The sequence below is a fragment of the Pavona decussata genome, unplaced genomic scaffold (genome assembly GCF_977016875.1).
Source record: "Pavona decussata unplaced genomic scaffold, jaPavDecu1.1 SCAFFOLD_195, whole genome shotgun sequence".
Classification (NCBI taxonomy): domain Eukaryota; kingdom Metazoa; phylum Cnidaria; class Anthozoa; order Scleractinia; family Agariciidae; genus Pavona; species Pavona decussata.
This window is the reverse complement of record NW_028145604.1, coordinates 1,155,315-1,167,500: the sequence shown is the minus strand read 5'-3', so window position 1 is coordinate 1,167,500 and position 12,186 is coordinate 1,155,315. Positions and strand designations below refer to the sequence as shown.

At 37.8% G+C, this 12,186-nt stretch overlaps 1 protein-coding gene across 1 annotated transcript in view; it reads right to left on the bottom strand.

Annotated features, from left to right (window-relative positions):
- The window catches only part of LOC146461630 (WD repeat-containing protein 75-like), a 22,611-nt gene extending 13,732 nt beyond the window's left edge, over positions 1 to 8,879 (bottom strand). Inside the window, exons 1-10 of the mRNA XM_085086645.1 lie at positions 8,802 to 8,879; positions 8,478 to 8,693; positions 8,234 to 8,363; positions 8,022 to 8,087; positions 5,619 to 5,709; positions 4,576 to 4,754; positions 3,481 to 3,551; positions 2,020 to 2,115; positions 743 to 831; positions 212 to 367 (exon numbers count right to left, since the gene is read on the bottom strand). Of these exons, the coding sequence (XP_084942771.1) occupies positions 212 to 367; positions 743 to 831; positions 2,020 to 2,115; positions 3,481 to 3,551; positions 4,576 to 4,754; positions 5,619 to 5,709; positions 8,022 to 8,087; positions 8,234 to 8,363; positions 8,478 to 8,581 (982 nt within the window). The 5' untranslated portion in view covers positions 8,582 to 8,693; positions 8,802 to 8,879. The remainder of the gene's footprint in view (positions 1 to 211; positions 368 to 742; positions 832 to 2,019; positions 2,116 to 3,480; positions 3,552 to 4,575; positions 4,755 to 5,618; positions 5,710 to 8,021; positions 8,088 to 8,233; positions 8,364 to 8,477; positions 8,694 to 8,801) is intronic.
- Between the last annotated feature and the right edge of the window lie 3,307 nt (positions 8,880 to 12,186).

The following is a 12,186-nucleotide window of genomic DNA, read 5'->3' as shown; positions in this document are numbered from 1 at the left end:
TGCAAGTCACCCCCCCCCCCCCCCCCACAAGCCTGTGGGTGGGCAGAAAATAAAACACTTGTAATCCAGGCCTTCCTTGCTCTGCCCCCACCCTCCCCTACAAAAGTTCCAAATCCCCTCTTACATGAAATTCTGGTTCTGGCAACTTCATGCAAAAGAAAGGCTGTTTCAGCTCCAGTTGTGTGCTCATATTCACACACTTTTAACATACCATTATCCTTTTGGCTAATAGCTGTCAGTGAATCATCTGGGCTAATGGCAACATGATAAATTGGAGCACCTAATCTGGGAAGGAACTGTTGGTGATGAGTCTTGTATTGCCACCGAACCAACACACCTTCCTGTCCAACGGACAAAATGGTTGAACCTAAAGCAGAAACAAAATTAATTTGATCACTACTTTGATGAGAGCAGGATAGCTCTGTTCTGTTCAATAACTTTCATTTAATTATCATAATGCTAGCTAATAAGATTAAATTTAGAAATACAGTTGACTATAAAAATAAGCGAAAAAGCGGAACGACATTTTGGTGTCATCTTGTCTGTTACATTTTTTACTTGATAATGGTGCCAAGATGACACTGAAACATTGTTCCATTTTTTTCGCTCATTTTTATAGCTAACTGTATAATGCTAACTCTTTGTAATTTTATCCCCCATCTCAAAGTTAGAACCACCTTGTACAGTATGACAAACAGCACTATAACAACATTGGGACTGAAATAATATTTATTTCTCTTACCATCATGTGAGAAAACAACATCACCCACAGGATGTGGATGCCAGTGAAGAGTCATAGTAATGGGGCTTTCTAACTGATCAAGACCTTGCCTGAATAACAGAAAAATGGTGTTAAGTCATGGCATGGAGGGGAGAAAGGAAGGACGTTTTTGCTGAAACCATCAAAAATGCCAAATTATGTCATTTGTTGAATCTATCATCATGGCAGGGTCATACACTGTAGATGTAGCTATTCCCAACTCCAGAGACTGTGAGAAGACTACTACAAGTACTTAAGGCATTGTAGGGTCATTTGGGTTGACGGATGGACATCACGCCAATGAATTTATAAGTGCATCTATTGACATTTTCTTGGGGCAGTGGAACTGTTGTTAAGGACAGTGCCTACTGTTAATGACTATGCGGGAAAAGCAGATCTTAGCACGGGCTATGGAAATCCAAAAAGAAAATTGGGGGTAACCACACATTTTTTGGGAGATAATTAAGCAACAATTATTCTGAAAAGCAGTAAAATACAAAGCAATGTATGGCATTTTTTCCTAAATTGAAGCTTTATTATCTCTGCAAAATGCATGGTTACCCCCAATTTTCTTTTTGGATACCAAAAGCACTTCCTAAGTTCTGCTTTCCCCTAATAGTTTTAAACCGCGCAAAAATATACCTGTATTAGTAGCCATTACCCATTGGAAACCCGAGTATCACGAGATGTGCAGAACCTATGCGCAGTAACAAAAGTAGGCACCGTCCTTAAATAGTTTTCACATCTGACTGCCGAAAAATGCACTTATTCATTGTCGCAATTTCCATCCAATTACCCAGACGATCCCATGATCCCTCACCCGTACCAGTCTCCCCATAGTTTCTGGAGTGAGCAATTGAACTACTAAATAATTATATTTAAATAATGTTAATTAACTTGCAAAATTTCAGCAATCTAATAATAAGTGAGAGACCATCACAGCTATTGACACAACTTATTAAGCAGTTGTTAAAAGAAAGCCTGAACAAAATTTATTCTTGATTGAACAGGAAAAGAAAGCCTGGATTTTTTTCATTTAGCCTTTCTTTTTGTAGGTAGTTAAGTGATCATCTCTCATTTATTAATTCTTTCATCCACAGTTCAAATAGATGCAATAAATTCTGTCAAATTCACCACAAAGTACAGTTGAGGAACTTTCTGGGTTTTAATTACTTAACAGTCTTATTTTTCTCTTTGATTGTAATATGCAGTACTACTGTATAATTAATTATTTTTTTCATTTTTCAATTAACCCTCACCATAAAATAATCCTTCCCTCTCTGTCGCCAGCAGCCACACAAGCTTCAGAAGGATGAAATGATGCACACATAAACTGGGCATGTCTGTATGTAAACCTGAAAATAAACCAGTACAAATGTGAAAACTATTAAAAAATTATTGATAAATCATTTATGGATCAAGGTAAGTGTATAAACAGAAAGAATAAAATTAATTCATTTTTTATTCTGATGTTCCACCTCAAAAGACGTGACACACATTTAAGGCATTTAACTACAGCTAGGTTTCCATAAAAATATGAACAGTTGGACAACCTTACATGTATGGTGGCTTTCGTTTATCCATTTTCCACACATCCCATATAATTATTTAGCTGTTTTCATTTGCATATTTTTTTAAAAATATAGGAGTAACCTATCACTTTATACAGTGGAATACCGACTTTTCGGACCTCCTAGGGAAACTAAATTTGGTTTTAAAAATCAGGAGTTCCAAAAATCCGGGGTAAAAATCTGAGCAAAGCAAATCGAAGGGAAACATCTTTTGGTTTGAAGGATCAGGAGTTTTGAGAAATCAAGGATTCAAATAGGCCACATTCCACTGTAGTTGTTTTGAGCTTTGCCAGTTAACTATTAATTAATTAAAAGAAATACACAAACACAGCGTGTCAAAAAAATCACAAAATTAGTAAGTATACCTGTTAAAAATTACAATTATATCTATGGCTAAGAAAAGTGTACATGTACAGGGTCTGAAATTGCGCTTTCCTGGTCGCCAATGCGACTAAAAATTTGGACTGGCAACCAGAATTTCACAACTGGTCGCCAGCGGGCGATTGACTATTTCATGCCACGATCATTATAAAGACAATAACTTTGATTTTCAGCCAAAACAATTAAAATAAAATTCTAAGCCGCCCATCAATTGGTCACTTACATGTACCTTTTACCTTTCCGTTGATTTTGAAGTATAAAACCGATTTTCCTGTTGTTATAAATGTACCACAACGTTTCACAGCTACGATCAGCGTGTTTGTATTTTTAATCTTATTCATTAGCAGAAACATCACCATTGCGGCCCCAAACACATTCTCTTCATTCTGATTCTTAACAGAAAAATTGGTGACCAAAAAGTTTGGTTTGTGTTTCGCTGCGAAGGAAAAATGTTATTGACACTTTTTGGCGACCACATTTTTCCATATGGCGACTGAAAAAAAAAATTCAGTCGCCAGTTGGCGCCTGCCTAAAATTGTAAACATGAATTGTAAACATGTTAGGTAATAACTATTAATCTGTACCTGACAGTTACACTACAGTGCTAGCTGTAGTTGGTTTCAACAACCTTAACCCCTTTGCCACATGTTTTAACACAAGGCACCATCCAGATCTCTGTTTAAGTCTACAAAAGGGAATCATCTACTTGCTGTCTACCTTCCTATAAATTTACCATGTACATGTAGACATTCGTATTGGACTACTTACGTATTTAATTTTTCAGAAGTAAAATTCCATAAATGCAGATTTTCACCCTTAACAGATGCCAGCAAGTCACCCTGTGAATTACACGGAAACAACTCTTAACACTGTCAGAACCAGGTCATGTAAATGGACAGGCCGTCTTCAAGACAATACAGATGTAGTGATTGATTGTTTGATTGAGGACTAATTCAAATTCTACATGGGAAGACTTGTACATTGTAGCATATAAAAGTGATTTTACAATAATGTTATTGCTGTCAAAATTCCCATGCATTGATTAGCCCACAGCTATTGTCTATAAGAGTACAGACAATAAAAATGACATTAAATGTAACGCGTGCGCTTTCTCAACAGAAAATAAAGCCAATTCCACCCGAACTTTTTCCATGCTATGGTAAAAAACAAATCAAACACAGTTTTCTATCATGTATACTCTCATTGACTATAAAAAGACACCATAAAATGTTCAAAACCTGGCAATGAAACCAAACGTCATTTTATAGTCTATAAGAGTATAGACCATAGAAAACTGTGGTTGATTTGTTAATTGGTGCTAAAAGTGAATTTTGAAATGAAAGACTAAAGAATACCAAAATCTCCCCTTGAAGGAATGGTCTGTATTTGTCTTCAGCAACCTTATCAAGTACAATGTGCAAACATTTCCTGTCAAAGTGTATTTTTCCCTGATACCCATAGAACCCGGGATAACACCAATAGCGGTCACTTCAGATTTAAACATCCTTAGTACATGAGAATGATGTATTATAATTCAGTAATGACACAGGCAAACTCGGAAAAAGAAATTCCGAGTGCTCCTATAGCTTCCTATCAGGAGTTGAACCTAAGACCTTCCGATTACTTGTTCGGATGCTCTAACACAGAGCTACCGGAGACTCGTGGGAGCTAAGGCCATTAAACAAGGTTCATGTACCACCAAACCAAAAATTTATAACCCTAAAACTAAAAAAGGTACACTTTTCTCTGGGATTACCTCCAAGGAACAGGATTCTAGGAATTTTACGAATATTGATAATTTTATTGCGAAGAGAATTTTCACAAACCTAATCTGCACTGAATTTAAAACTTTCAAGAACTCACCTCTCCATTAATAGCAGTTTGTTTTGAGTTGCCTGACTTTTTAAGAAATACATTCAATTTTGGTTTGGCACCTTCCTTGCAATCTTTGGTATTAAAAACACCCACACTGCAGTCTTCAACCTCAACCACTTTTCTTTTTTTCTTGTCTTTCTGGTCTCCTTTTTTCTTTCGTCTATCATCTACAAGTTAAGTAGTAAGGCAAATTAATGATGATGACGATGATGATGATGATGATAAAAAATTGCATGTCATGGGTTTGCACATGGTCTCTGTTAATGGTACTGATCCTAAGAGTGACCTGTATACAAAGAGGGGTTAAACCAAAATTCAAAAACTCATTAATAATTCATAAGCCCATTGACCTATCAAAATGTTCAATAAAACATCACATGCAGTGGTTTTAAAACCCGATAAAACCTTCTCCTTATTAGTATGCGGTGTTAAATGTTTTTCTCATAGGCTAATTTCCAACGTTCACAAAAGCATCATTGTTATGAACTCTCTTGACACACAGTTTTCCAGGAATGTTTTTGAAGACGTTCAAAAAACTCGCAGCACATGTTTTATCGGGTCCAAAACCACTCGGCTGTGCCTCGTGGTTTTAAATCCTGACAAAACACTGCTGCTCATGTTTTAAACAATACATAAAACACTAAGTTTAAGAAATTGTGGTAGTGTTTTGTTCGTAAAAATTAACACTATCAAAAAAGCCGAAAATTGCATGTTAGGGGTTCACACATGGCCTCTCTGTTACACCAAGAGTAAATTAAACTGTGTAAAGTAAGGAGTTTAACCAAAAATAATTATTTTTAAGGTGTTTTAAATGATTGGTGGGTTGGGACAAGGCAATAATTGTTATTTCTGACAATTGATTATGAGATCATAACTGATGCCCAACTCTACCAAAAGCTTAAAAAGAATTTATCTCATTAGGATCGGTGACCAGGCCTAAAATTCTCTGCCTTTTTAGAGATTCTCACTGGAAGGACATTCAAATTCCCTTCAACCACAAGAAAGATAAATAATACATCAGGTGCTAATACCTTGCGTAGGATTCTTCCTTATCAGAATGATGGAATCATTGCGAGCAGGATGAAGTAACATTCCAATTACAAGACCTGGAATTGAGTATTTCTGCGGGCAGACAAAAAAAAACAAAATAACATCCTGCATACATGTAAAAAACACTGTTTCAACTAAAGTGGGGTCCCTGAGATTCTGCTTTTACCGGTAATTAAAATGTTGGATCTGGTCCTTAACAGCCCTTCCTTACAAGAGGAAAATTCTGATAAATTCTCCAAATTTATGTCATGCCTCTAAAACCACAAAAGTAAAGTGTCAAAAACTTCCAGTAAGAAAGTAAATACTGTCAAGCTAATTGTACAATTTCGTAAGTCCCATATTTCCCCCACCCCCACCCCACATTTACAGCAAAAATACCTTAACCGTGATTTCTTTATCTTGACTTCAACTTCTATTTCTTTTGTTTAAAGCCTGTATTAAACAGATGCTACCAAAAAGAAGCATGTTTTTTGACAGTCCACCATCACATTTTTGCAGACACCTCATGAACAAGATACAATAAGTCAACAGGTTAATGTTTTGAATCTTGTCCTGTATGACTCATACTTCTGGTCTACATGTACTTTTACAAAAAATTTTTGCTCAGAGCAATAAGCGCTGAAAGATGACACAATTCCTATTTGGTTTCGTTTACAAGTAGAGAATATTCTTGTTCGATGTGTCGACCTTTGATTTGATCGATATAATTATGATGCTGTACTTTGGACATTGTACATGTTCTAATAAAGCAAATTATCATAAATGGTTCTTTAATTTACAGAAATATTTAGGGGTTATTTCAATATTTTCATGTTCATGGGAATGGTTTTGGATCCTTAATAAGATGAATCCTGCGGGAACCTGTTTTCAGCTGACACCCTGTATTAAGCAGACACTAGCCAGGGCCCTGAGGGTGTCAGCTTAATACAAGTTTAACTGTAATAAATATTTTGCCATGTTCTCAAGTTTAAGACCAACCTTCAAGGACCTTGGGTTACCTGTTGCATGCTTTGAATAGAGAGTTTTTGTTGGGGGTACAGAACAATTTGCATAAAATTAAAATTAATTTCCCAAGGAAAATCATTTTTATGGTTTTGTACTACTGATATGGCCACCATGAAAACTCCTTATTTGAGGTAAAAATATGCCAAGAATAATTCTTCCTTCAATTACAGTGCGACGCGCCTTACCATGGCCACCCAACAAACTATTTTTACCAGTTAGCCAATCAGGATATGCGAATTTGATTAACGGTCACACCTCCTTGAAACGTTCAACAGGCAACTGACGCAACAACGAATTACTGAAAACATGTCGTTTTGTATTTTATGAACAAGGAGGAAGATATCCTGTTTGGCTAACTTGTATAAAAAGTTTGTTGGGTGGCCACAGTAAGATGCGTCGCACTGTAAGACACAAAACCACCTAACAAAATATTTGATAGTAAAGCACTCTCAGCAGCCTCATTAAAGGGGATATTTCACCAACTGTGATTTGCTCTGACGAACGACTAATGCTGAAAACATGAACACTCAAATCTCTTCATGGTGGCTGAATTACCATTAATTCAGGTGGTGTTACACGAGACGATTTGCAATGACAATAATTTCATCGCAAGGTTGTCGCACAGATATCTGATCATGTCATGTAACATGGGTGCACAGATGATTGCAAATCGCCTTGTGTAATATCACCTTTACATGCAGTTATCAACTCTGTTGACAAAACCAAACATTTGTTACTGCAAAAGTTTGATGAAGTTGAGAGGTACTGCATGTATGTCTGGTGTAATGTCCCAAATTAGAAGACAAAAATTTTTGTCCCTGGTTGGCATAGGATGCATTATGCCTTAAAGGCTGGTTTACATGTATGATGCAAGCATAAGCATAAACACGAGCATAAGCACAAGAACCCCACGTGTAAACCGGTGCGACGCAAGCATTAGCGCCTTGTGCTTATGCTTGCGTCGTCCCGGTTTACATGTATGATGCAAGGATGCAAGCATAAGGACAAGCACTTGTGCTTGCGTCGTTGCATCGTATTTGTAAACCAGGACGACGCAAGCATAAGCATGAGCGCAAGGAAAGGAAACTGGAAAACAGTGGAAAGTTGTCAGCATACATTGTGGCTACTCATGCATTGCCATTTGTACAGCAGCAACTTTTTATGCTTCTATGCTTGCGTATGTCTACTTAAGCTTATGCTTACCGCACATCTAAACATCCTTGTGCTTATGCTTGTATCGTACATGTAAACCAGGCTTAAGTTGGGAGACATTACACCCGAAGGCATTTGTCTTAGGAGTATTATCTCCAATTAATCATGCTGTTCTCTTACAATGCGTTCTGAGACAAGCTACAAGACCATAATGTAAAATTCATTACCTTGAGTATTCGTCCATCTGTGTGGTCCCAATAAATCACTTCTCCATTCAATGCACATGAAACTAACTGAAAAAAAAATTGTGCAAAGTATATCTTACTGAAGTCAAAAGAGTGATAAAAAAATGCTGAGCGGAAACATAGTTACATTCACGACGCTAAAACTTTGTAGCTCGATTAGAGTTGCTATAAAATGATACATTTCCTTCACCAACCTGTAAGTGATTTCTGGGATTTAATTTAAAATCTGTAACATCTGTAATGTGTCCTCTAAGTTCACGTACTAAATCTCCAGTTGCGGTGCTGTAAACACGAATTCTCCGACCACAAGAACAAAACAAAATCCTACACAAACGTGGAAACAATTTGAAATCAGTTTCAGAGCTTCAACATTCAATCTTCAGTCTAACAGTTCAACGTCGCAGTGTGGCACAAAGCGCAACCAAAATATCCTCTTACTTTGAGTCTCTACTAAATACTGTTCGTTGAGAGACTAAAGATTCCCCACCAACGAGACGAATCGATCCAAAAGGCTGCAAAATTTCTCCTTCGCCAAGCACCATGTTGAATTTCTGCACGTGGTAGGCTCAATGTCCAGCGGTTTGAAGATAAGCCGGTAACATGTCATGATATTTATCACTGAAGTGTATGCATGATCAATTCTTTAGACCCGGACTGCGGAAAGGTTATTTTGTTCAATGTTAATCTAGTCAGAGAGAAGGGATCATTGAACGTGCTCTTTCACTAATTCCGCTTTATTGACCAATAAATTATTAATAGTACGTTTGTGCCACCGGTGTATATTTTTTTCTTTACACCGAACAACACCGAACATAACGCAACGTAGCAATTTTCAGTAAAACCAACCAATCAAATAACAGCGCGCGCTAAGACGGGTTCAATTGTTACGTGGATTTTGCGCGTGAAATTTTCGTTCCCATAGAAATATCTTGTCAGTGTGGACGCACTTTTGATAGCTCCGAGTTTAAGGCAAGAAAAAGCCGACGATGGTGATATACAAAACGAAAATCTGCTTTGTACTCTCGCTGTGCTGTTTCAATACATTTGTTCTTTGCCAATTTTAATGTAACAATTCAAGAACATCGATAGAAAGGTGAGAATAAGGTGGAAAGCCATTATGCTGCGGTTTATTTGAAACTTTCTTTTTCTGATAGATCGGGTTCTTTTATCTTTTTCATTCGTTTTTCAATGTCTGATTTCCCTGTATTCTCGGACACCGAGGCACAGCTGCTTGGAGCAAGGAAAAGTCGTAACAGGTGGAAAAAAAAATGGTGGGAGAAAATTCAGTTTGTCAAGTAGTTTCTTTCCACCTTTCCATCCGAGAAATTTTCCCACCCGTTTGCCTTTCATTCCACACCCGCCTATCTTCCACGGTCTCTAAAAAAGTTAACTCATTCGTTTCTCTCAGGTTTGCGTTTTACTCTCTTTATTTTGTTTTGGCAAATAAACAAACAAACGAAAAATCCTTTTACATGTAAAGCCGCCGTTACACGTTGAAACTTTTAGCCGAAACTTGTGTGCAAGGGCGAACGAGGCCAGTTTCACGAAGTGGTGTTACAGGGTGAAACTCTTGTTTTTTCACCACTGCGACCGTTGCGAGCCGTTGCAAAAGTAGAAAGCGGTTCTACTTTTCGTGAAACTTGTCTCGCAACGGAAGTTCAAAAAAGTTCCACGAAACCGACCATGTTACACGGTGCAATGCCTGCTGAAACTCGTTTCGCAGCGCCGTTGCACACAAGTTTCAGCTAAAAGTTTCAACGTGTAACGGCGGCTTAAGGCAGAACCAGAGCTGAAGTTTTTCTCAATGACGTAATAATTAGTCAGAACTTTGCGCGCGCTGAATGTGACGTCAGGCCATCATTCGCAAGCTTTCAGCTTCCTTCTTTCTGATCCACTATTTGCTTTTGAGTTTCTCCCTCTCGATCCGAGTGTTCGGATTTGAGTACCCTTCTAACTAGAAAGTTACCTATGTTTTTTATGGCGTTTGAATGAGATAAGTGGAGATTGTGAAAAGACTGTGCCATGCCAGTTTCAGGGTCATTTTGGAGCAACTTGAAGATGAAGTTCTTGAAGTACAGCAGTCGACTTGATATTCCTTGCCACGTGAAGAGCCAATGAAATTCCAGAAAATTCCACGACAAAAGATTACACTCATTCTCGGATCCTGGGCCGGGTTTAATCAGCTTATCTCAGTATACGTTTTTTGAAGCTCCCGGATGCGAGTTTCCCGGGTGTGACCGAGTCCACGGCGCGATGAACCTGGCACTAACTCAGTAGAGTACAAGTAGTCCCTTTTTGCTCTTAGGGTTATAGTAAAGCGCGCGAACCAGGGCGAGCGCGCGAGAAAATTGGCAATTTTCGCACTTGCCCGCTTTATCATCATTTTCACTTTCGGTCCTTTCAAGCTCTGCGTGGGATAACATACACTTCGTAACAAAAGCTTACACAGATCTTTTTACTTTCTTTCTCTAGAATTCTCTAGAATAACCTGTCGTTAAAGTTGGAATTACAATGGGTTATTATTTTGAGGCAATACTTAAGAGGCATCTTAACCTAGCTAGAAACGCTTCGTGAAACTAGCCCCGGATATTTGGCAAAGAAAAGTAGCTGAAACTTAACAAGGGAATTCACACGATTCGAATGGCCCAAGACGGGTACCTTGAATGCGTGAGAGAAGTTGCTGTACCCTTCTTCGTGGAAAAGCTAATTTTAGTAAAAGTTTTGAATGGAGTTTGTTTTCAGAATCATTAGGCTAATAAGTAGCAACTGGAACGATGAATGAGACACAGATACCACCTAGTTCCAGACCTTCAACCGTCACGTAGCTGCAGCTTGGGAACTAGTGTGATCTTCTTCTGGGTGAGCTAGACAGGTGACGTCACATTCATTACGTAATAAGGACAGCTGGAACCAGTGTTTTTTGCACGCTAACGCTACAGATTACGCTGATATTCCTGGTTTTATCTTTTCTTTCCTAGCATTTAGGGAAGAACAGCCACTTCTGACAGCTGAAAATCTTCGTCAGTTTACGTTGTCAGATCATCTGCTCCCGGCTAAAAGGAATCAGTCATCCCTGGGAAAGAAAATACCAGCTGGCTCCTTTCCTAGTTTGAATTTATGGAGAAACATATAGAGAGAATAGCTAAAAAAAAAAAAGAGTCTTAATTTACATGGTTCGTTTGGATCTATATAGGTAATCATGATATGGGCGTTAGGCGGCTCGTTTGAGTCGTTACTCAAAGGGGACGGAGAAAATGCGACAAACGAACCCGCTTGCTTGGCCGACGCGATGGTCAACTGAGAACCTTCAACTCCGAAAAAAAAAAACAATATAAAAAAATGGGGCCGAAATTTGTTGAAAAAAAATACTGATACAACAAACAACATTTTAATAAAGTATGCTGAAGGGCTTTCATTGAAATGATCACATCATAGCATTTCGTGTCACACAGACTGAAAATAATTTCACTTTGGGACAACTGTTTTTCGTAGGGGAGGAGTTACAGGCGGCCATCTATTCTTTACTTCACCAACCAAAGCTAACTTAAAAACTAGAAATCGATCCTCCTGAGTTAGTATGAATCACAACGTCTTTCAAAGAAGTTTCAAGAGACTTATTTGAAACCTATAAATTAGTCTTGGTATAATATTTCTACACGTTTAAGTGAAAGGAAAAACCGCACACCAGGTAACAACGCAATTAGATCTCCTTTCTTTGAATAAAGCTCCAATTAAAAAACACTTAAAATTACTAAAATTTTTTAAGTTGCCTTCAATTTTAAAATTCAGTTAAAAATACCGGAAATACTTAGTTTCGTTCTCATTTATGTATGCTCTCCACCAACGCAGTCGTTTTATCACGTCCATCGGAAAACAACCAAACCACAGTATCCGGCTAGCTTTGTTAAGTGAAAAATATGGAAAAAAATAGATCTCTAAGTTGTATCATAACAAAATTAACCTCGACCTTTGGCGGCTTATAATTAGATGTTATGTTTATGTAATGGGATAACCATATCTTATTATAGTAACCACAGTAAGTACTTTTAAACTATTTAGACTGAACTCTTTCCAAGTTAATATACAGCACGCGCGCATCTTCGATTTTATTAATTTACAGCACGCGTACACCCTTCGGTTTTATCAA